At 44.9% G+C, this 25,180-nt stretch overlaps 1 protein-coding gene and 1 long non-coding RNA gene across 2 annotated transcripts in view; both read right to left on the reverse strand.

The window, feature by feature from the left end:
- Positions 1 to 274: 274 nt before the first annotated feature.
- On the reverse strand, positions 275 to 11,696 carry LOC139415145 (HIVEP zinc finger 2a). The gene is made up of 6 exons (XM_071163007.1): positions 6,566 to 11,696; positions 6,151 to 6,302; positions 5,166 to 5,341; positions 4,817 to 4,918; positions 3,430 to 4,370; positions 275 to 2,712 (listed from the first exon to the last, which is right to left on the reverse strand). The coding sequence occupies exons 1-6, from the start codon at positions 11,453 to 11,455 to the stop codon at positions 1,846 to 1,848; spliced, it is 7,128 nt and encodes a 2,375-aa protein (XP_071019108.1). The 5' UTR covers positions 11,456 to 11,696; the 3' UTR covers positions 275 to 1,845.
- Positions 11,697 to 21,690: 9,994 nt separating this feature from the next.
- The window catches only part of LOC139415149 (uncharacterized), a 67,965-nt gene continuing 64,475 nt past the window's right edge, over positions 21,691 to 25,180 (reverse strand). The window contains exon 3 of the long non-coding RNA XR_011634944.1: positions 21,691 to 21,912. This is a non-coding gene — a long non-coding RNA (uncharacterized lncRNA). The remainder of the gene's footprint in view (positions 21,913 to 25,180) is intronic.

Consider the following 25,180-nt stretch of genomic DNA (forward strand, 5'->3'; position numbering starts at 1 on the left):
TTTCCACCTGCACTGTGATTAATTGTTGAAACTGGGGTCTTCCATGATATTGTACTTTCCACTGAACATCACAATGTTACCTTTTCTATGTATGTTTAACATCTTTCTTTTTTTTCTTTCTATACTATGATTTGTGCTTTGATACCTTAGATTTGAAAGACATGTTGATACAGTTAGGTGAATACCAAGGACTAGTGACAAAAATGTCCAAAGAGTAAATGACACAGATCTTATACACACCATACAAAATACAGATATACACACACGAGTGACGGGCTGAATGCTCCTGTTCGTTTAGGTTGTTTATTCGCAAACAGGTTTTTAAAAGCAACTGGATTCCAAATCCCAGTTCCAAAATTGAGATACAGCATTATTGGATAGTACCCCCCCAAATTTAGGAAACATAAGGTGCATTTTTCAGAGTTCTGGATATCTGTGTGTACAAGCATTTAATATATTTTGTTTTGTTGATGAACTGACGTCATTGCCCAGAATGAACTCTTTCCATGTATAAATGTGTATGACTGTGTGTGTGTAAGCCGATGGGGTCTCCTTGTAGGTAACACACTGGTGTCTCACTAATCTCTCTGTGTGTGTGTGTGTGTGTGTGTGTGTGTGTGTGTGTGTGTGTGTGTGTGTGTGTGTGTGTGTGTTTGTGCGTGTGTGTGCGTGTGCGTGCATGCGTCTGTGTGTGTGTGTGTGTGTATACAAATTCATGGGCATTCAATATTTACATCAGTTGGAATGTTCCCCATACTAATCAATAAATCAAGTACTTCAAGCAACGTGATTCACAGAAGATCAAACTATCTTTAATATTTCACTACTACTTCAGTAAGCGTTGAATGAAAACAAAAAATAAAAGCACATTGATTCACTTAATGCTGAACAGTTCTACTTTTTGTAAAAAATGTAAAATCACAACTAGTGTAGCCAATCCAGCGAACAGGAGAGAAAAAGGTCCAAGCATTTAGAACTAACTACCATACCGTATGTGGGTGTCAATCTAAAACCTAAGTGCACATATATATTCTATATATATATATATATATATATATATATATTTATATACTAGATATATATTCTGGTAAATTGTATCATATGTATATACCTCCAAGTAAAGTGCATTCACTTAGGTGTATATAAATACTTCTAACATATAAAGCCATTTTACAGTGTACATATTGTTTGCTCTAATTATGCCATAGCAAAACCCATGCTTTACATAGAAAAGGCATCCACAACATTAAGAAAAATGTACATTTTATGAAACATGATACAATAAATAGTATTATAGAATTGCTGCTGTACACAAAAGCCATTTCATTTCACTCAGATAAAAATATGTTTTAGTGCAACCTTACATATATTGATACTTCACATCATTCAGACTCAAGTGTCTAAAAAAGACGAGAAATTGCATTTATTACAAAGCTGATACACAAACGTGATATATTAACATATCTTCCTGCTTAATATGCTTATAAGAATATAAGCAGAAAGTGAAGAAAAGGCACACACATCTGTACATTTAAAAGTACCAGACTGGAGTCCATCATCAATTTGGTCAGGCTCATATATAAGTTAACATACTGTATGTATAATCTCTGAAAATTTAAATAAGAAAGACATTGTTAAAATAGCAAACCAGGTTATAAAAGGCATGCTATACATTTAAACTACAGAGTATCTACTTAATTTGCTTGTTTAAAGACTTGTTTGTGTGTGTGTGTGTGTGTGTGTGTGTTTAAATGTCTGTCTCTCTGTGTGCGCGTCGTGTGTGTGTGTGTGCAATTGTACGGGTTGTTGTCTTTGCGTTGCACGTCCTTCCCTTTTTAACAATGTTCACCTGTTCTCGGTGGCATCCTTTAATATATTTTTGCCTCTCTTTGTGCTTTCTGGTCTTTCCCCAGGGCTTTGTTGACCTGGCGACCTCTCCTTGGCACAGTGGCCTGGGCCTGCCGTGGAACCCGTCGGGCCCTTTGATGTGGCTGGCAGGGAGGTCTCCGAGCTGGAGCTGGAGTGTAGGGGGAGAGGGGAGGCAGAGTGGCCGTCCGGGGACTGCCTAACCTCTAGGCCACTAAAGTGCTGAATGATGCTGGAGCTTCTCTCCTGAGGGCTGGGGTAAGGGGAGTGAGAGGAGTGAGGCAGTGGGGGGGGGTGTCTCTGATGGGCGTCTGAAGAGCACACCAACATGCCCTTCTCCAGAGTGTCATGTTCTGTAGCGATGCGGAGCGAGGCGATAGCATTGGTACAAGTCTGTATGCTTTCCTCCTGCTGCTTAATGTCCTTGCTGTCTGACATGTCTGCGCTGTCCTGGCGACTTCCTGACCAGGGTAAGGACGGGCCAGGGGAGGGGACCGGCGTCCCCCGAGAGGAAAAGGATGATAACACCATCCTCTCCTGGCGCTGGGGTGAGTCGGACGACCCGGTGGAACCCCTGGACCCTCCTCCTCCCTCGACCAGGTGGAAGGAGACCTCGCTGGTGCTGGACTCCTCGGACGTGCTCTTCTGCAGGGGGAGGCGGGCGGGATGGGTCAGGCCGGTGACTGAGGTGGGCACGGAGTGCACCATCTGGATGCCGCCGATGGGGATCATGGGGAAGGAGGTGCGGACCTGTTGCTGGGAGTGCAGGGGGAGGTGGCTGAACAGGCCCTGGTGGGGCAGAGGGGACTCCTGGCTGCTGTGGGGAGGGGAACCCTTATTCTGCTCCTGAAACAATACAAGGTGAATTCAGTACAAAGTATAGTGGCCGTAGATCAATAGGGTCTGTGGATCTTAGTATGCAGATGATCTAAGTAAATGTCACAACTATATGCAGCAAAACATCTACACTGTGGTACACCTAATGATGTATAAAATGTTAACACTTAAAAATGTGGGTTCGTACTGAAAAATCTGCTCCCACACGACAAAACTATTACCAGCTAAAAAAAAGTCAAATATGAATATTTGAAAATGATACAGCTGAAGCGGGCTCCATGTCATGCTTTATTTAAACTGGGGTTCCTGGAAAGTTGGGTTTAACAAGACTCGTAAGAACAAAAACAGCAGTTATTAACCACTGAGTGATGAGCCAAGCTATGGCAGCCTTATCTGTATATCACTCAGTTCCATGGAAACAAGCCAGATGGCACGGAGAAGAGAAGAATAACTGCACAGCACATGCACACTGTACCTATTTTACCTATTTCCCCAGGGATTCTTAATTAGAAATAGAAATAGTAATGTCTGCAGATAGAGTAGCACTATATGGTGGTCCTTCATGGGTCCATTGTACTTTAACTTTAAGTTAGACTCTCTAAGACGGTTGAAGAGACCATTCCTTAGTTAACATACCGTCAGTAAGGAGCTGTTTATGAAGGCTCAAGTGCAATGTGAATAGAATAAAATAGAAGAGAACAGTTGAATATGTTCTGGAACACTTACTGTCTCCATCTCTGAGTGGCTCCTACTGCGCTGGCCCAGTGACACCATCTCTGAGTCTAGGTGCTGACTTAGACTCCAAGGGGCACTGTGATGGTGCATTCCCCTCCTGGGGGAAACAGGTCTGATCATGCCCCGGTGGTGACTGCGCGGAGACAGCTCCCTCCTGCCCGCAAGGTCCCTGCCCGGTGACGTGGGGCGTCCGGCGTGGGACAGGGGCGAGAGGTGGCCTCTGGCGGACAGGTCCCTCCGAGGCGAGAGGTCCCTCCTGAAGGAGATGTCTCTCTTGGGGGAGATGTGCCGGAGAGGGGACACCTCTCTGTGGGGTGACAGGCGGCCACGGGGGGACAGGTCCCGTCGGGGGGAGAGGTACTTGCGTGAGGAGGTGGTGGGGGAGGGCTCTCGGAGAGGGGAGGACCCCAGGCCTGGAGAGGAGAGGCGAGACGGGGACAGGTCAAAGGAGGAGGAGCTGTGATCTGTGGACAGGCCAAAGTCCTTGTCCATGGAGCTGGGTATGTCTAGCCTGTTCTTATAGTCCTCGCCCAGGGCGCCCTGCAGCAGACGCTGATACTCTGCCATCTGGCCCTGGCCTGCACGCTCGCTAGGCACCATGAGCTGGGTGATCTGGATGCTGGGCAGGCTGGTGAAGTAGCTGAAGATGGGAGGTTTGGGGCCGTGGCACAGCAGGTCTGAGGAGCAGGCACTCTGAGAGGCCGCCACAGCTGTGATGGAGAGAGACGGTATGCCATAGGGCTGAGGGCTAGTGCTTCTGGAGCGTGTTTTCGGCGTGGAGTCGCCATCGTAATCGTCTTCATCGTCTTCATCATCATCCACCTCATCCCCGTCATCCTCGCCACCATCAGAATCATCAGCGTCTGAGAACTGGTGGTCCGCCATAATGCCTGACATCTTCCCAGACTCCCTCTGGCCATCCTCGCCATTGTCTAAAAATAAACATATTGGTTAATCAACCGTTGATCCAGTCGCTATGCAAATGCAATAACAGTAGCCTACTTTATTCTGCAAGACAAATAAACGGCATTTAGTGCAGTCTTAACAAGGAAATGGGATATAAAACACAGTAGGACTTTTTATATTTATGCGTTTTACAGATATTTTACAGCAACCGCAATTTATTTCAGTTGGATTGAATAGGTCACTGGAGTTCTTTTATACTCTATGCAGAATGATGGGATTCAAGCAGGGAAAATGTGAACTGTGTATCTTAAAGTTGGATATTTTACATAAACCTGGCAGAGAGGTGGCTCCTGTTTTTCATTATGATAATTGTCCCTCAAGAACCGCACCAGTGCAACTTACAGGGCTCAGTATTTATGAAATATTGGCTCATCTCTACACAATGTGCTCAGTCAGTCTGTCAGATTCATACCAGCTTCCTCGGCGTCAGGATCCTCCACAGATGTCACTGACACCCCGAGTTCCAAGCACTTCTTCATGTGGGCTTTCGACTTCATGTGTTTTGTCAGGTTTCCTGAAACAAGAGTTTACAACTTTTAAAAAGTCTTACTGGAAGCAGCATAGGACGTTACTGAAGCAGAGAGAAAGAACCTTGCCACTCTCCTAATGCAATGTAAACCGAAGTCTGTATTTGCAGTTCTACATAAATCATTTTCCAGTGTGAACACTGTTTATGTTTGAACTATCAGGTTAAATTACTTGAGAGGAAAGGTGTACATTCGTATATGTCTGGTTATATGAAGTAGAAGAAGGAAACCCACCTTTGGTTTTAAAAGCAAAGTTGCAGAACTTGCAGACATACGGCCGGACATCGGTGTGTGTGCGGATATGTTTCTTCAGCATGCTTGGCTTCTTACAACGAATTCCACACTCTTCACAGATGTACTTCCCTCTTCCTCTTCCCCGCACGTAAACATAGTCTTCATTGGATTTGTACCTGAAAACATAAGAAGACCAGATTTTTCAACGTTATTGGAGGATATTGAGTATATCGAAGCATGTGTTAAGGGGGCAAATATCAAACAGACCACTTTACATTGGGAAGGTTTGCCTTATATTGCTTAGAGAAAATTATTCTGGTGCCAAATTCAACTGGGTATTGGTCAGAGATATTTTTACAGCTGTTCCCATTTATGAAATGGAATTCTTATACATTTTTCTCACTGTACATAGTAATATCATAAAAGAGACATTACAGATATGTGATTTTGAAAACATTTCAGATGATTGAAAAACTAATTTGGAAATGTATTTTTTGCTTGCACCGAAGCCTCATGCACAGTAGTCAATAATACCCTTGGCTGTTAAACAAAACTTTGCTCTACTATATTTCTATAAAAACAGAAGCCTATACTAGTAACTCTTTTCAACCACATTTAAAATACACCTGAAAAATACATCCCATTTTTTTTATCTATCAAATTTCTACAGAAAACACCCTCAAGTCCATAAATGTGAAGTAATAAAAAATGTGAAGTAATTTTTAAAAATCAGGTAATACTTAATTTCCAGTTATCACAGTCATTTTGTATTACCATTCTCAAATAATATAATCTCTGAAGAAGTGGTTTCACCCACCAGGCAATAAATAAAGTGCTGTTCATCTTCTGCGTTTCACAAAACTGTACATTTTGTGTAAAAGTCACAACAATATACAAATTTAGGCAGCCTCCTCGAAAAGGTGCCACACTGATATTAAAAAGCTTTCATTTTTTTTAATGGCTTATGGCAGCCATCTTCACATACCCTCCTTCAAAGATTTTGATGCGAGTGGGCTCAGCCTGCTTTGAGGAGGCCTCCTTCTCTCCGTGGTCCTCCTTGACTCGATCCCTGGAGCTCAGCCCCTTGATTTTCTTCCCATATTTGCTCACATCTAGCTGCATGAGCTCTGGCTTCATCTGCAAGTGAAAAACATGCATAACACTCCAATCAATCCTCACAAACACACAAAAACACTTGATGGCAGATGTACTGGAATGTTGGCTTCAAAATAGACTTTTATCCCAGATTGGTTTCTAATATTGTAGGAGATTTCAAACTCTCTAAAGCATGCAAATTCTAAACCTTGAATACTTATTTAGTAACAAACCGTTAACCACCCATTAACCAATAAATACATTAACTATGAATAGATGGCATGCTGTATGTGACGTGTGATTACCTGTTCAAACTTCTGCTTCCAAGCAAGAGAGGACACAAGTTTTCCAGTCCTGGGTTGATACATAGCAGCCATCGTGTAGGTTTCTGTGTTCTTCCTCTGCTTGGAGCAGAGCAGGGCCAGAGTAGCCTTGGTGCTGAGGCTGAGAGGGTTGGGGTTGTAGGAGCTGACGCACCAGGAGCCATAGACAGAAGTCAGGGGAGTCGTCTGAGCGTTGTTTGGCTTGGTGTAATTCAGGAAGCACCAGCTGACACTGGTTGTCGTGCGAAGACTGGGGAACTGAAAGAACTGCTGAACGTCGGCCAGATCTGTGAGCATTAGAGTGCTTCCGGCAGCACCCCCACTCTGATTGGCAGCCAGCTGCACCAGCATGTTGACAGGTATCTTGCTGCCCATGAGTGTCTTGGCTTCCTCTGGAGTGTCACTGGAGGAGACCATGAACTGTGGGCTGCAGCTAGCCTCTGGGGTGGAGTCATCTACGTCCAGCTCCTCTGGGGACTCTCTGCCACCAGGGAAGTCCGTCACGATTTGCAGAGGGGGAGTGAAGCTGTCAGCTGGTGGCACATCAGGTATGTGAGGTGCGTTGGAACGCACTGGGATTTTGGTGGAGGGGAAGTCTGCTGGTGGGGAGGAGGACATCCTCTCCTGATCGTCCATTGAACCCTCGCTCTTCAGAGGGGCACACTTTGATAACTTGCCGCTGTCTTTCGAAGCACTCAGCTCGACAGCGCTCAGCTCCTTTACAATCTGACCGTACATCTTCTCCTCCTTGACCCGTTTCTGCTGTTTGGTCTCTATAAAGAGTTCCAGGCTACTGGCGGGTGATAGCATCCGCTTGCTTCCCCCAATGCTGGAGGACGCATCCGTGGTGGAGATGGTTCCTGATGTCAACGACAGCGGAATTCCCGTGTTCAGTCTCCCGTGTTCAGTGTTCAGATCTGGAATATTCCACAGTGGATAACGTAGAGCTCCCTCAGACTGACCAAGGATCTGAGATAAATTGAAGCCAACGCCTTGCTTTGAAACAGTGCAACCTGTGGGTGAACTAGATGATACACTCTCTGAGCATATGACTCTTGCTGAATAAGTGCTCTGGCCATGATTAGCTAAGAGTTGTGAAACACTTGTGTACATAACACTTCCGTAAGATGGCACTTGAGTCTGTATCCTAACGGGGACTAGCATACCTGGGAGAGATGACTGTGAACCTGCATTCTGAGTGGCGAAGATTGGCTGGACCTGTTGCAGGAGCACCGTGCTCTCGGTGAGGGCCACTTTAGACAGTAGAGATCCGTAATGCTGGGCCTGCGGGGAGGCTCTGGAGGGATACTGATAGTTCTGACTGATAGCACCGTCAGCTTTTGCATCGCATTGCTCCTGAATCTGCTGTAGCTGATTAAGAGGTGGGTTGGATTTCTGGATCATGTGTGGTAGACTAGGCTGTCTGATATGTAGTTTCTGTAACTGGTGTGGCTGGAAAGCCAGATGCTGCTTGTGTCTCTGTGTGGACTCGGGATGCCAGAACAGACCCGGCTGACATGGCACGAAAGGCAGTGAAGCCAAGCTGTTCTGGAGTGAGGAGTATTGCATCGTTTCCTTGCTCATGAGCTCGTGACCTGGATGCTCTCCCTCAGATGACTGTTGACTTGGCAGACGAGATGACTTCTGGAACAGTGGTGAGTCGTCCTGGCTGTCCTCACTAATGCTCTGTTGCAGAAGATGATGATGTGACCCTCTCTTGGGTCTTGCTACTTCGCTGGCTGATGCACCGAGAGAACTTTGAGAGGATGGGGGGCTCTGCCAAGATGAGGGTCCATGGTCCGAGTGCTCTTGCTTGACAGTAATTTCGAGACCACCATGCTCATGCACCGCAGTCTCAGGGTAAACGCTGAGGGATGCCTGCCTTACTAGGTAGCCCCGTCTCCGATCTTTCATGCCTGATGCACTGGAGTAAACCTCTCCCTGTCTGGATGATGTTGAGAGGCTACCATAGTCGAAGGACTTGCTACGGATCTCTGGGATCTCGGTGGGCAGAGCGCTGGGAGCCTGTTCTGATGAGGAGCGTCGCATCTCCCTCTGCTGGTGATGGCCGGGGATAGTGAGAGAGTTTCCGCTGTACTCAGACTGCTTGCCAAAGTCCTCCTGCTTGGACGGTGACACAGACTTTAGGCTCTCTTCCCTGTCAAAGGACATAGAGAAGCTGGAGCTGTGCGACAGGTTGCTCTCCTGGCTGGGGCTCCTGGACAGGCTGGTGCAAGACTCAAAGCTGGACTCCCCAGAGGAGTGCTCCAGGTCTGCCAGACGCAGACGCTTCTTCTTAGGAGGCAGCTTCTCCGCAGGGAGCTGGGACAGTGTCTCACTCCTCTGGGGCCACTGGAACTCTTCAACGTGCTTCTCCGGCTCCTTGGTCGGTACATCAGGCTCTTTCTCTGGTTTGTCTGGCTCCTCTGTCACCCTGATTTCAGGCACTTGGATGTTAGGCTGACGTACCAGTTTGGGGGGCATGTGACAGGGCTGGTTGGATGAAACTAAATCACTGTTGCTTTGCTGCTGCAGCTCCATGCTCTCAGACCTCAGGATAAACTCTGGGCTCTGCACATCCTCTATGTGCTCTGTATCTGACTGCTCTGAGTATTGGCTGGAGGGTTTATCTTGCAGGTAGGCTGGGTGCTCGAAGGACTCTGACTTCTCAAAGGAGTTTGGCCTACTGAGTGAGTTGGTGTGCTGAATGACAGATATAACATTGCCAGCTGCCTTTCTGTCAGAGTCTGGGACTAGCACTACATCCTCTGAGCACATGCTACTACAGCATGTTTCAAAACTGTCTGATTGGCTATGTGCACTGTACATAGATCCCATGGATCCCTTTCCAGTAGGTGTCCCCCTTGAACCCTCTTGACTACCTTGTTTTGAATCATAATCTCTGACCATATCTACTGAGCCACTACAACTACTGTCGTACTGGACAGGGCCATCCTCCTCATCTCCTACACTCTTTTCCTTCCTGCGTTTACGAGTGGCAATCTCTGTCATTCCCCCTTTAGTACCATATGGGCTGTATGCTGTATGCTCTGGCACCACAGGACTGCGCTCCCCTAGCTTTAATGCCACGGATGGGGCTGCGTTCTTGGGAACGTGTCCATAGGTTTCATAGTCGCCATGCCCTTCATGTGCTGAATGCTCAAAAGCTGCCTGTCTCCTAAGCCTCCTCAGACCGGCAGCACCCGGGTAGAAGACATCATCAGAGGTCATCATCTCGTCGAAGGAGTGGCTCACTCTTATCCCCGGTGGGACGTTGAGGTTGGTCGGGGAGGATGTTGGCATTGAGTTACTCCTAATGAGTGTCCCTGAATCAGAAGGAGTCTCTAGTAGACCTGTGTTGCTTTGGCAAGGGCCTGTGGGATACTGCTTAGGGTCAACACCTGCTAATAGTTGCACTTCACCGCTATCATTTCGGAAAAAAATATGATCCTCAGATATCTTCCCCATTACTATGTTAGTGTCTTGGCCAACAGTGGCCATGCCTACTGCAATGGATTGTCTAGATCTAGCAGAGTTAGGTTTGTAATACCAAGTCCGACCAAACATGATCTCCTCATAGGACTTTGCGTTTGTGTTGGGAGGGCTGATCTGTTGCTCTGCACTCTCTGAACGGGAGAAGTAGCCCGAGTCTGTGCTGCCTTTGCTGTGTGGACTCAGAAGGTTCAGGGACTGCTGGGACTGCTGGTCTGAGTCCTGTGATCCCTTCTTCTCTGTCAGTCTCAGAGCCAGTCTCTGTTTGATAGTGGGAGAGTCATCCACGCGGCCAACCTGGGAGCTGATGTGAGAAGCCTTGAGGTCCGTGAATGGGGGGCACTCCAATGCTGTTGGTGGGACCCCTTGTTTTGGGACAATTAGGATAGGCACTTTCATGGAAGCCATAGCTAGCTCCTCAGCTGAGTCAGCATATGCCGGCTCCCTACCCTTCTCCATTGTGCTTTTGTCCATCTCAAATGATATCTGGGGAATAGGGCTGCCTTTGTCCATTAACATGGAGGCCTCTGCAGTTTCCTCGTCGGTGTCTGTGCTCTGTTCACCGTCTGAGTGTACTTCCGTCTCTCCCACTGAGGATGCCTGATCCATGTCTGTGCGTGAAACTGCCAGTTCGGAGAATGGGACTAGTCCTGCTTTGATGGCATGGGCATGAGATTTCCTGTGTTTGTACAAATTACTCTTGGTTTTAAATGAGAACCCACAGGGGACACAAGGGTAGGGGCGTTCCCCAGTGTGTGAACGAATGTGCTTCTTCAGCACGCTGGGTTTAGCACAAGCCCTTCCACAGTAGTGGCAGATATACTTCCCTGGCTTCTTGGGTTTCTGCTCCTTCTTGTATCCCTCTTCTGGTGGCTCCGGCCCTGACTGGGAATACTGGCCAAAAGAACTGGGTAAACTGGGAGATTTCTGACGAGGGAAAACTCCATGGGCACGGGAGTGTCCAGGATATATGTCGTCGGATGGGAGCTGTCCAGCGAAGGGCCAGGCATGGGCCTCCAGACCGGGCTGTGGCTTGGCTCCGGACAGGAAGCGCTCTTGCATGGGCTGTTGTGGGTACGGTTGTGGTAGCTGGTAGGAGTAAGTACGAGGGAAAGCCTGTGCGTACTGACTATCTTGAGATGACTGACCCATTGCAGTTGATAGCAGCTTCCCAGAGCCATACTTTCGTGCTGAGCCAGTAATATTGCTGCCACTGGCACCACTTTGAAGGATTTCGCGATGCGAGTTCCTCTTTTCCTCCGGGTCAGCAAAAGTGCTTCTTTTTGTGCCAGCTGAGGGCTCAGAGACCCACTTCCTTTGTAGCTTCTCCCGGGGATCCTTGGTGCATTTTGGTCCAGCAGCAGATTCACGTGGCTCCATTGTCCCGCTAGACGTCAGTTGGGTTTCTCAAAGGTCAAATGTCAGATGCTGTCACACCTGGAGATCTTAAACAAAGGGGCCTTCCATTGCTGAACTTGTTGGGTTGTTCCACATTTGAGTCACGAAGATCCTCTATAGTCTGCATCAGAACACTTTCTTTCTGTCAATCATACTGTAGACTTGCTAACATCCCTCCAATTTTCTGTCCAATTCATTAAATGTATGAAGATCTTTTCGTGATCTGAAAACGTAAACAGAATATATATATATATATATATATATATATAAATGCCATGTACAGTAAAATAAGACATGATCTTAAAAATCCTGATTGGGTACATATTTATTATTGAACACTTACCGGTCTTAAAAAAAAAGTGCTTGTTGATTTCTCTCTTTTTACAACTTCCAAAAGAATCTTCACTTAAGACCTGGAGAGAGGAGAGAGAAAGAATTCAGTGATTGAAACAAAACACTCACTGAGAAGTCACTGTTAATAACTTATGTCTCTAGGATTTTCCTCCATTTTCAAATAAATTAATCCCAGTTCGGTCATCTATATTCTCATGTACAGTGGCATGTAGTACAAAGAGTACAGTGCTAAACTAGACTGAAGTTGACTGAGTGTAGTTTCAAACTGAACCACCCCCTCTTGCTAACAGTGAGTCATCAGTACCAAATAGGCCCACGTAGTTCCTAAAAGACACAGAAACTATAAATAAACATTTGTGGTTCTATTTCCGAGTGTTAACGTACAGAAACCACACCAACACCTGAATACAGAATGAACTCCAGTTTCTGAGGCTAACATGCTGAACCTGCAAGTCTATGCTGTGTATTTCCTGATTTCAGTTTTTTTTTCTCTGATTGCGACAGACACACACACACACAAGGCCCCTTTGCTCTGGCGCTGCTGGGGTAAGAGCACGAAAGCTGTGTGACGCGGGTGTCTGGAGGCCAACGTGAGAACTAAAAATAGCCCGGCAGAAAACCACTGGTATTTTTAGCACCGGAAATATTTACTTTTGGTCCGTTTTTGTTTTCATTCTCTTCAATGCTGTTACACAGAAGGAATGTGTGCAAACACCAGAGGGGTACACTACAAAGCAGGTTCAAGGAGCTAGCCAGCTAACTTTGGATTTGTTTTTTTAAAGAAGCTTGAAAATCGGCATGGTCTGATTGATTCAACAAACAAAAAAGCATATCTAACTTGAACTTTTTTAATGAACCACCAAATCAACAGTCATTTCTGGTTGCTTATCAAAGTTAGCTGACTAACTTTGATCCAAGCTTTCTAGTATACCCCTCTGGACATCCCATAAGCCCTCTGTGGAAGCCTGAGTTTCGCAACTACAGTTTCGCAACTACAGTATAAGTGGTTGGATGGAGGTTTGTTACAGGCCAGAGCCCCTTTCTGTAAATATCACCAACAATATCGTAAAACACCCATATATGTTTAAATTAAATCAAAAGCCAAATGTGTATGTTTCAAAACCGCCATGTTTGGCTACGTTTAATAATAATAAAATACAGAAAGCAGTCTCAATTGAAACACACCTGCATGAACAGATGTTGATACCAACTTAATGAAATGCGCTTGATTGACAGCTTTGTAAAGATAACGTAGATATAGATACATTCTGAGAGAGATATTCAGAGAGGAATAATAAATAACAAAGATGTCCAAACCTAAAGTACTTGTACCTGCCTCTTAACTCCTCCTAGCTTATTTTCACAAAATATGTTCTCAATTGCTAGTATTTTGTGAAATAAGGGTCAACTGACGCAATTGAGATTCGTGATACCAGAGCAAACCTATCACTGAGTGGAAAAGAGCAGTCTGTCTAAGCTGGAGTCAGTTTCATATATCACACTTAATGGCGGCCACGTTGGCACACCCCTCGCCCCCTCTCCCCTCTCCACAATTGGGAGCATCTCCTTCCTTTAATGAATCTTTCTAGCTCTGCTGCTGGGCACCAGGGATGTGGATGCAATGCTGATAAACACAAACGTATCTCTTGTTAATCTATACAGATCTGCTACCATGGTGCCGAAGCAGAAGCTTACCATTTTGTAAATCAAAGAAAAAGTATTGAATGGGTTATATAAAGTGCTATTTATCCCAACTAAAACTCTGTCCTATTTTCTGATTGAGTGTGGGTGAGAATATTCATTGGCATCTGTTTCAAGTGGAGTACCTGGAGGAAGTGTGCGTGGGACAGTGACAGAGGCAGTGTGTCAGGGACACTTCGCTCTATAGAAACGGAACATCCTCAAAGATATAAACAGAAACCCTCCACTGGATGATTCAAGCATTTTATGTAACATCTCCATAGTCCAACAGTACATCATCTGATATGATGGCCCTCTGCCAACAACTGATGCCCCTGATAAAGCAGACATTTTTATTATACAGTCCACCGGCCCCTACAGTAAGTTTCTGCACGCATTCACGAGCACACACACACATCAAGCCATGCACTACATATACCTCCATCAACCCCTCCTCCCCCGGAGGTATGCATAATGGGGGAGGACAGAACGCTGAGAGAGAGCCTCTGCCCACCTTCGGCCCAGTTCTGGTTTCTGACTGGGGATCTACGGGGAGTGTAGGAGGCTGCTAGCCTGGGGCAGTGCCATGCCCTATACACTGACGCACATCTCCATTGTGAAAAGATCAAACCTTACAGAGGCCCTTTAACTCTAGCAAAATATGTCCTCCTTCCAAAGCAGGGATTAGGTATTGAGCGTTTTTTGGGCAGGCAGATTCAGGAGAGAGGATTATAGAATGTTGTGCTATTTTGTGTGTCAATCACTTATGTGTGGCAGCCATAGTTATCCTTAAACCATTTGGCCAGCCAAGATGCCACATACCAATTTGAAGTGCTTGGAATTCCTTTCAAAACTGAAATAGAGAATAGAGTGAATCCCGTTTTATTTTTCCCTCCCTCAAATACCAACATCTGAAGTTAAAATGAACCATGACGCCATATTTCTCCTTGTCCAACCAAAAGTTCAATGCAGGACAAGAGCACTGTATATAAATACACAAACAAAATAGTGTAAATAAACGTCTTAATAACAGTCTTTAACACTGTTATTATCGACTGCTCTGCTGTTTTAGACCTGCCAGCATTACATGTTTTAACACAAATAGAGACAATTCAATCAACCTCATCTGCTTCCAGTCCCAACTCTCTTACAGAGTTTGGCAATTCAAAAATGTGTGTAATTCCTCTAGAAACAAAGGTTAGTCACATGGGCAGACGCCTGTGTGCTTTGGTTATCGCTTAAACCAGAGGGCCATTCGATTAGCACAGTGGCCTAATTCAGTGGCCCGTCTGTGGGGTTGACTGTGACACACCCACCAGCGTGCGGTCGCGGTGGTGTGTTTTTAGGGCTCCGGTTACCCCCTTTTGTTTGTCCTCCTGGTGACATCACATTCACGACAGCCATGTAGGCAGGCACACACACACACACAGGCCGTTTCTGATTTCCCTGAGCAGAAACAGGCACAGTTTCTTGTACTTTCCAGGGCAGACTCTGAATAATTCAAGGCATTGCTAATTGTTTCCATTCAGTAATTACAGAGTTTATGGTAGTCCTGCCTAGAAGTGCATCATGGTCAGTACCTCAGCCTCAGGAGGCCTAATGAGACCCCCAACTGAAACCTCTTATTTATTTATCTGTGTGTTGGCTTGTTTCATTTTCTTTCTTTGTTTTTTCCCTCTGGCTTTTATGGGAAGATAGAACTGGCATTGAAACACATGCATATCTGCATGCTATCGTTTCTTTATCTTTCCTTACAGTGGGAATGAGAGGGGAGCTGGGTCGGTGTGCTGTGGTCTTTGTTCCAGCTATCCAGCTCATTAGGGATGGAGGCAACTTTAACAGCTCCAACTGGCTTTATCAACTGCTAGCTGAGGGAAAATGTGAAAGGGCTCTGAAAATAGATTGAGGCAAGGCTCGTACAAATAAAGTATTGTGTGTTTTAGGCGCATCTGTCTCAACGTTGCCTTTCACCTGAACGGGTTCAGGGAATTATTCACAATGTGCTGTATTCAGAATCACTTGGTTCTCAAATGGACTGCATGTACATCATTGACAGACCACACATGTTTGTGTGACTATAGAAAGGACTGTATTAATGATGCGGTCTTGGACACACTTCTCGGTTCTGTTCAGTTGCAGGTTCATTTGTGGCTCTAAAGGTGAACAAAAAGTAGCTTGCATGGTCTTCACCAGTCTGTATCGTGTATCAACATATTTCATATTGACCATGACTAAAATAGAATGGAACACAAACATCAGCAAAACAAAGCACTATAAATAAAGGCCCCTCGGCCCGCCACGGGAAAAATCTTTGAAACAGAAAATATCCCTGAATCTTATTGAAATCCCAGCAATAACTATTTTCACACTTAAACTTAACTCCCAGCAGCTTGGGTTTTGACAGCATGTGACAGCACCATTTGCACAGCCAGCAGGTTTGGGGTGTGATTTTATCCCCTGTAAGCAGGTTCTGTGGATGTATCACCCAGGCTGTTTGCAAGTCAGCCCCCGGGAGTGTCATATTGACTCCTCATTAGGAGCCCAAAGATGAAGCACAGCCTGGAGCCGGGAGAGACTGCAGCTGGGAGATACTGCAGTCTGAGACTGTGAAGAGGCAGAACGCAACAGGCTGAAAAACCAGGGGAGCGAGAGAGACCATCCATCGCTCAAACAGGTCCAGATGATCAGCAGAGCCAGTTTGGCCTCACAGAGCAATACTAAAATTACAACTACAGTGTACAGTGTATTATAGAAATGTATAGGATGGTATGTGTGAATGGGCTATGTCTATAGCATGATGGGATGTATATTTTGTTTCGGGACAAACTCTCTACTGATTAAACTACAGGATTCAGACAAGAATCCTATCCAAACAGGCATCCATCCTGTCATATCCAGGTCTATATTTCCAGCAGCGAGTAGGAGGTTTAGCTAGGCAGTTGAATAGGATGGGAGGGGATATTTTTAACGTAGAGGATGTGTGTGTGTGAGTGGTGAAAAGAGAGAGCTGCGCTCTGCGTAGGTGAGAGGTTTCGGCTATTCTCATTCAGACTGGCTGAGGTGAGGAGTGTGGGTGACACTTCCTGTGTGAGGAACAAGCCTGAATTCTATGCAGCAGGGTGACCAAACTTATGAATTGGCGTTACGAAAGAGGCTGGTTACACAAGCTGGCTAGGCGGCTGGTCGCTCGCTCTGCTCGGGTCACCTCGACTCTCCGTCTGTGTGGGGTGAGAGTAGGAAGATGGACGTTCAATAGGCATAGCAAACCACACCTTAAATTGATGTGTGAACTGTGCGCAGCCCTGCAAAAGGTACAAGCAATATGATAGTTGTTCCACCTTTACCTCTGACAGGCCAGGTGGAAATTCTTGCTTCTATTTGCCTTTGTTGTTGTGAGATACCACAAACATATTTGGCATTGAACAAGTAAACATCATCCAGCAACTAATTCTAAACATATCGACGTTACAAAAATCTGGGCGCTGGGTTGTCTCTTAACAAATCGCTGTGTGCCAAATCTTCACTGGGCCATGACACCGGCCATTAAATAAGACAGCCCCCATGCCTGATGATGTTACTGCTGATTGTGATGAATGTTATCTGCTCATCCAAGAATGCTGGGCCATTATGAACAAGTCATCTACAGTAGGAGCACCGGCTATAAACACTATCTCTGTCCATGGTGCGGAGCTAGTCAGACACTCAGGCCAACAGCACGCACCTCACCTCACAGACACTTGCCCCAAAGACACCGTTTGCTCATTTGTTTATGAGCTTTTGATTGGTGCATCCATCCAGTGTCTGATCTGACCTCTTCCTGGCTCTCTCCCAGAGGACATTAGTCAGTTCTAGAGACCAGGAGCAGAGCTGTCTGTTGGTGTTGGGTAAAGGACTACAATACAGAGCTTTCTGTTGGTGTTGAGTAAAGGACTACAACAGAGCTGTCTGTTGGTGTTGAGTAAAGGACTTACAACAGAGCTGTCTGTTGGTGTCGAGTAAAGGACTACAACACAGAGAAGATGCTGTTCATACTCTGAGAGTCCAGTATTATGTGTTTGGTTGTATGTGCAGAAGAAGCTAAAGGGGTATATGTACAGTGCCACCGGTTTGGCCATGCCACCAGCCCAACGCCTCATCTTGAAGATGAATTAGCCCAGAATCATCTGTGGACTTTGGACAGGCTTGATAGGGAACAGAGCGTGACATCATTTCCCCAGACAAGCCAGTCCATGAGCCTGAGCCTGAGCCTGAGTAGACACACACACACACACACACACACACAATATCACACACACACACACACACACACACACACACACACACACACACACACACACACACACACACACACACACACACACACACACACACACACACACACACACACACACACACACACACACACACACACACACACACACACACAACCGCATACACACACACAATATCACACCAGCACACAATTGTCCTCCTTCTCACTCTCTTTCTTTCCCTCCCTCTCTTTCTCTCCTCATCCTCCTCTATCAGTGAGAGGCCTAATATGGGGTGCTGGGAGAGTTCAGTGGTCTGAGCATAGTGATTGGGGTGTCGAGCCAAAAGGCCGGGCCGGGCCCCCGCAGGCTGAGAGCCATTTAGAGAGGGAAAATCAGCTCCTTTCAACATGAGGTCATGCTTAATGCAACGGGAACTCTGGCGGCCTCGCCAGTGTCCCCAGCCTGATATACAGTTACCAATCAAACAAGTGGCCAGACGGACACAGACAAAAGGGAGAGGCAGTAAGTGTCGCCATGCTAAGGTCCTGGGGAGGCTAGGTTGAGGGAGGGAGGGAGGGGAAGGGAGGGACTGTGGGACACTCTGGGAGACCAACTGTGGGACAGGGCTGGGTAATTGAAAACGGCATAGAGGAAAACACCTCTCGCTGTGTCTGTGTACCGGCCCTCTGCTCTGAGATGCTCCAACAGGCATTTCTGCAGACTGCTGCAATGTTAGAAAGAACAACAACAAAAAGTCAGCAGCATGCAGCCAGGTTTGAGGATTTTTCTCCTGGAGGTGGTAACGGCTAAACATGCATGCTGAGTGCATTGTGGGATAAACCATGTGACCCAGCGTTGACTCTCTATGTTGTTGGAGGTGCAATTATGGGATTTCTCCAGCTAAGCAGCAGAACCAAGTATCCCTAGTTAATTCATGCTCCACAGCTGTAGACGGTTAATGTACATGTTTCCATTTAGCCCTGGATGAAACACATCACATCCTTTCTCTGGAAGGAAAAAGAAGGAGAATGAAGAAAAAAGTCCTGGTTAAAAAAAGAAAAGGGCTTCATGTCGGTCTTAATTGTCTATGGAAAGACGGTCATATTTTCCACCGCGTAAGTTCCACCGGGTAAGCTTGAAACCATTACCGAGCCAGCCTTCATTACATTTTCCACAACATTTTGCAGAAATGACAGGAAGCAGCTGGAATGGTACTGATTAATTGTCTTCCTTACTTACAACACCATGCTTCATTGAAAGCCCACCGTCTTTTCACCTACAGTAGAACTTCATGAGGTATGCTGAACTATATATCAACATAAAATGGGCGACCAGCAGTTAACCTTTAAAACCATGTAACCGTAGGAAAGAAGGACGCTTCCTTACGGACATTTCAGCTGTGACTATCTTGGATGGAGGATTAACACAGGTTTAATTAAGCCTGGAAGCTCATCACGTGACATTGAACAAGTAAGCTTTCCCTACCCTCCATGTCCCCCCTTCCTCCCCATCAACATACCCCTCCTCCCCCACACAGATCCCTCCCAGCTCTCAAAGTTGAGGTATTCTATTCCTAATATATACTGCACACCATGGGGACCCAAGATATCAAACAGGGCGTTGTACTATATATATATATATCAAACAGGGCGTTGTACTATATATCAAACAGGGCATTGTACTATATATCAAACAGGGTATTGTACTATATATCAAACAGGGTATTGTACTATATATCAAACAGGGTGTTGTACTATATATCAAACAGGGTGTTGTGCTATATATCAAACAGGGTGTTGTACTATATATCAAACAGGGTGTTGTACTATATATATATATATATATCAAACAGGGCGTTGTACTATATATCAAACAGGGCATTGTACTATATATCAAACAGGGTGTTGTACTATATATCAAACAGGGTATTGTACTATATATCAAACAGGGTGTTGTACTATATATCAAACAGGGTGTTGTGCTATATATCAAACAGGGTGTTGTACTATATATCAAACAGGGTATTGTACTATATATCAAACAGGGTATTGTACTATATATCAAACAGGGTGTTGTACTATATATATATATATATCAAACAGGGTGTTGTACTATATATCAAACAGGGTGTTGTACTATATATCAAACAGGGTGTTGTACTATATATCAAACAGGGTGTTGTACTATATATCAAACAGGGTGTTGTACTGTATAACAAACAGGGTATTGTACTATATATCAAACAGGGTGTTGTACTATATATCAAACAGGGTGTTGTACTATATATCAAACAGGGTGTTGTACTGTATATCAAACAGGGTATTGTACTATATATCAAACAGGGTATTGTACTATATATCAAACAGGGTATTGTACTATATATCAAACAGGGTATTGTAATATATATCAAAAAGGGTATTGTACTATATATCAAACAGGGTGTTGTACTATATATCAAACAGGGTATTGTACTATATATCAAACAGGGCATTGTACTATATATCAAACAGGGTGTTGTACTATATATCAAACAGGGCATTGTACTATATATCAAACAGGGTGTTGTACTATATATCAAACAGGGTATTATACTATATATCAAACAGGGTATTGCACTATATATCAAACAGGGCATTGTACTATATATCAAACAGGGTGTTGTACTATATATCAAACAGGGTATTGTACTATATATCAAACAGGGTATTGTACTATATATCAAACAGGGTATTGTACTATATATCAAACAGGGTATTGTACTATCTATCAAACAGGGTATTGTACTATATATCAAACAGGGTATTGTACTATATATCAAACAGGGTATTGTACTATATATCAAACAGGGTATTGTACTATCTATCAAACAGGGTATTGTACTATATATCAAACAGGGTATTGTACTATATATCAAACAGGGTGTTGTACTATATATCAAACAGGGTATTGTACTATATATCAAACAGGGTATTGTACTATATATCAAACAGGGTATTGTACTATCTATCAAACAGGGTATTGTACTATATATCAAACAGGGTATTGTACTATATATCAAACAGGGTGTTGTACTATATATCAAACAGGGTATTGTAATATGCCGCTGGGTAAATCCAGTGGAACAGTATACCTCATAACCTCCAAGTATTTAAACTGAGGTCTTTAAAAGAGAGAAGGGAGAGGAGAGAGGAGGGAGAGGAGAGAGGAGAGAGAGGAGGTAGACAGAGGAGAGGAGAGAGGAGAAGGAGGAGAGGAGAGAGGAGAAGGAGGAGAGGAGAGGTGTGAGCTGGAGGAGGTATGACAGGTGGAATATGATCTAGATGAAAGGTGACAGAATAATTCAGGGCATTAGATGGGGAGTCAGTGGGGAGTAGGGCAGAGAGGACCACTGACTAGATAAACACACAGCCATAACCAATTGTGCATAAACACATAATTGAGAAATAAACAAAATACATTGTCTGCTTCCTGGTGGTACTGCAATGTCCCAAATGTTATTCTGTACTTATACTCACCTATTGAACAGCCAGTAAATCATGAGCAATATTTGTATCACCTTTATCATAAGTCAACCACAGCCCGTAGATCAGATTGCATCAGGCCTGTCCTTTTATCTCCCATCTGCTAGCACGCAGCTAAAGCTAACACACACCTGAGACAAGGCGTCTGTTCCTAACATTCCCCTTATTTCCATTCTAAACACATGCACTCCTGACTCCTGACTCCTGTGTGTGTGTGTGTGTGTGTGTGTGTGTGTGTGTGTGTGTGTGTGTGTGTGTGTGTGTGTGTGTGTGTGTGTGTGTGTTCGTGTGTGTGTGTGTGTGGTTGTGTTAAGAGTGAGCGTGAGTGTGTGTGTGTATGTGTGTGAGAGTGTTATGAGTGAGCGTGTGTGTGTGTATGTGTGTGTGTAAGAGTGTTATGAGTGAGCGTGTGTGTGTGTATGTGTGTGAGTGTGTGTGTGTACATTTACCTGCGTGATCTCAGAGGACTTGAGGTGGTGATTGAGCCTGGCACTGTTTAGGGGTCTTCGGTCCGCTTGGTTGGGTGCAAGGTGGGGTGGTCGCTGGGTCAGGCTGGTGGGAGGAGGGTGAGGAGTGGGGGTTCAGAGATCAGGATGACCCCTCGGCCAGGGTGCGGAGATGACACAGACCACTGGAGAGAAACAGCAAGAAGAGAACCATTTATACACCTGCTGATGTCATAAAAATAAAAACCTGCCATAGAAAATCCAATAGACTGGTTCGGAATGGGCCAATGAATCAAACCAATTTTATCGTCGCTCTATCAATCTGCTTTTATTATTTAACAAAGTTTCAGCACTTTGGTCGGGCTCCATATGGTTAATGGAACACCACCTGCCAAAACGGTCCCAGAGGGGGCCTCAGACAATTGAGGCATACTGCCGAGTCATAAGTTCATTATCCCAGATATACTACTGGGAAGAGAAGTATGGTCTCATACTGACAACACCCTCTCGGATTCAAGCAAACACAAGGACAGACACCTTGTATTATGTCCCTCTCTCCCGCACACTGTTGTGCGTATTGGCGTCAAGTATAGAACAGAAAAAGCACGTGTCATTTTACAGGAGGTCCATGTCAGCCTCTCCCATTAGAAGGACGACAGCTTTTGACATTTGGTATGGCGCTGTCACCGTGATGGTGTTGTATGGTACAATGAGCTCATATTTCATGGGATATCTAAGGTATGACGCAAAATGGAGAAATTGCCTGATAGAGCTAAGCTGTAACAATAGGCCTGAGCTCTTTCTACCATACATATCTCCCTCTGTTAGGAGAGGGTCGAATTGATGCTCTCTTTTCCAACCTGACAGCACCTGACAAATAAGACAAATGTTATCGGCGTAAAAGAGGAGCGGGCATAATTAGGTTGGTTGTTAATCTAAAGGACGGTGAGAGAGAGCGAGAGAACTTTCTTTCATCATCCTCCATGAAAATGCCAGCGTGAAACTCTGCTCGATCCATCCATTACCTCCTCGGCCTCGCTGACAAATCACAGATATTAAATTACCAGAGACCCAGGGAGCCAAGGCAACTGAAATATGGGAGAGGAGACACTATCTTTGTCTAATTCTCTTCCTCTCATCCTTTCCCTCATCCTTCTCTCCTCCTCTTTCTTTCTTTCTTTCTCCTTCTCTCCTTTTCTCTCTCACACTCTTTTCCTTTCTTTCTCGCTATCTGTAGTTTTCTCTCTCCCCTCTTTCTCTCTCACCCCATTTCTCTCTCTGACCACAGACTCGGCCCACCCTTCAGGGAGAGGGAAGATGTAATCCCATTGCTATGGTAAGGCCCCAGCCCTCGGCCCACTGGCTGGGTCTGATGCATGGACGCATTTCAATGTGGTTTCGCAATAAAAGGGACCTCTCCCTGATTAAATACAGTACGGAGAGAGGCCTAACAAAGAACACTGGCCATAGTAAACTGAACTCAACCGCTCTGTGTTCCTCCATTAGATATGTGTTTTTATCCAGGACAGGGGTGGTATACTGGGCTGTTCATCTATTTTTACCTCAGAACCCCTTTCAACTGCACTGGATAATACATGATTCATAGATGCAGGCATTCTGAGAGGAAGCTGTGAAGTGGTCTATTCCTGATGGCAGGTAAGGTTGTTTTTCGAGATGTTCTCCTGGTCTTTATTTCGCTCTCTCTCTGACTCAAGATGCTGTGACTCAGACTTATGTAAGCTATGCCAGGCCAGAGGGCAGAGAGCAGGGGGCCAGGTTGCCCATCTCTGTGTGTCTCTATGAGTCTACCTCTTCTAGTAAGGTAGAATATTACCTCAGTTCGTCTGACCTAAGCCTGCTGGGCAGGCGTCCTTTGAGGCAAGAGGCAAGATAACCCTTAACCTTTCCATGGGGATGCATCCTAATCTGCAGTACAACTCTCTCAGCAACAAAAGAGCATAGGTTAGCTAGCTTAAATCTAGCTATGTCAAATTCCACACCCTGCTCCAATGCATGATTCCACCAGAAACAAAAATGAAGACATACTATCCTCTCTTTCACACAATGTAAGTCGATGTCCAAAAACGACAGTACAGTACAGCTAACCCGATCGACATGCCTAATGTACCGCCCTGAACTGTTGCACAGTGTCTCAGAACACCAATAGATGACTTCAAGTTCATCACCCATAATTAAAAAGTGTTTCATGAATGTTTCTTATCCTCTTGGTAATAAGTCAAATCATGATCTATGACAGTTTATGGCACATTACGGAACTTGCCATGACTCAAAAGTAAAACAGTTGGCTAGCAACCAAGTACAGTATGCTATTGAGACACCAATGCATGTATCCTAACACTAATGTCATTAGTCATAATTATAAATATCTATCATGGGTGTTATGTCAGGGTAATAAAAATTATAGTGTAGGGGTTGGGACTCTAACTTGTCCCACAGAACTCACTCAGAGATTGCTGCTCAGCCTAGAGGATTAGGCCTTATCTGCCTCCATAAAACGTTGATAAAAATATGTTTGATGAGGTCCCTGAAATGATTCTACAATTCCATCAAGTTTAGGAACATCAAAACAGAAATATAGAAATAGCAGAAGAACTATTCTGGATCTCTCTCTGCTATTTACCAGAAGATGAGCATCTTGCCAAGTCTGAGCTAGCCGAGCACTTGCGCCCAAACCAAACCCACGGGTTGTAGTCATACAGAATAGAGATGGATCCTCTTCTGAGAAGTGAGCCATTTGTTTCAATGTGGGCCTGTTGGCAGCCTGTTTGCAGCCAGAGAGCAGGAGTTCCTCAGAGATTTGAGTAAGTGCTGTGATCATTGACTCCTAGTGGGAGAGCACTGCTCTGCTCCAGCAGCATAGGGGACTATTCTTATCTCTAAAAATCACTATGTGGGCCTGTGAAAGATGCGCAGTTCCAAGGACGAACTTCCATGAAAAATACTAGAACAGCAAGGCTGTTACATATACTCATCACTGCAACATCTCCAGTAATCTCTGAAACATCTGAACTGCATTTGTTAAAATAATTAGTCCTGAAAGAGTCACAGGAAACGTCCTCTTACCTGTCCTAAAGTCCAACTAAAAAGGGAGCAATAACTGGAAATTGGAAACAAAAAAATCTGTCCTTTATTAAAAATAGCAAACTTCCAGTTTCATACATTCTTACCAATCCGTTGGCTGTGCTTAGATATTCACTAAAAACAAGTTCCATGTTTACACTGTATGTTCTGCGGTCCAAAAATTATTATTTGTGCAATAATTCATCCTCCCTCCTGCCTACTGCAGTGGCGCAGTCAGGGTAGCCGTCACAGCTATACTCGTTATTATTGTCTCAATCTCAATTGGATTACAGTGCAGGAGAATTTAATACCATACACATTATGGTACTTTCTAATCCTGATCCGGCCCTGCATTTCTCTGAAACATCAACA

This window comes from Oncorhynchus clarkii, chromosome 8 (genome assembly GCF_045791955.1).
Source record: "Oncorhynchus clarkii lewisi isolate Uvic-CL-2024 chromosome 8, UVic_Ocla_1.0, whole genome shotgun sequence".
NCBI classification, from domain to species: Eukaryota; Metazoa; Chordata; class Actinopteri; order Salmoniformes; family Salmonidae; genus Oncorhynchus; species Oncorhynchus clarkii.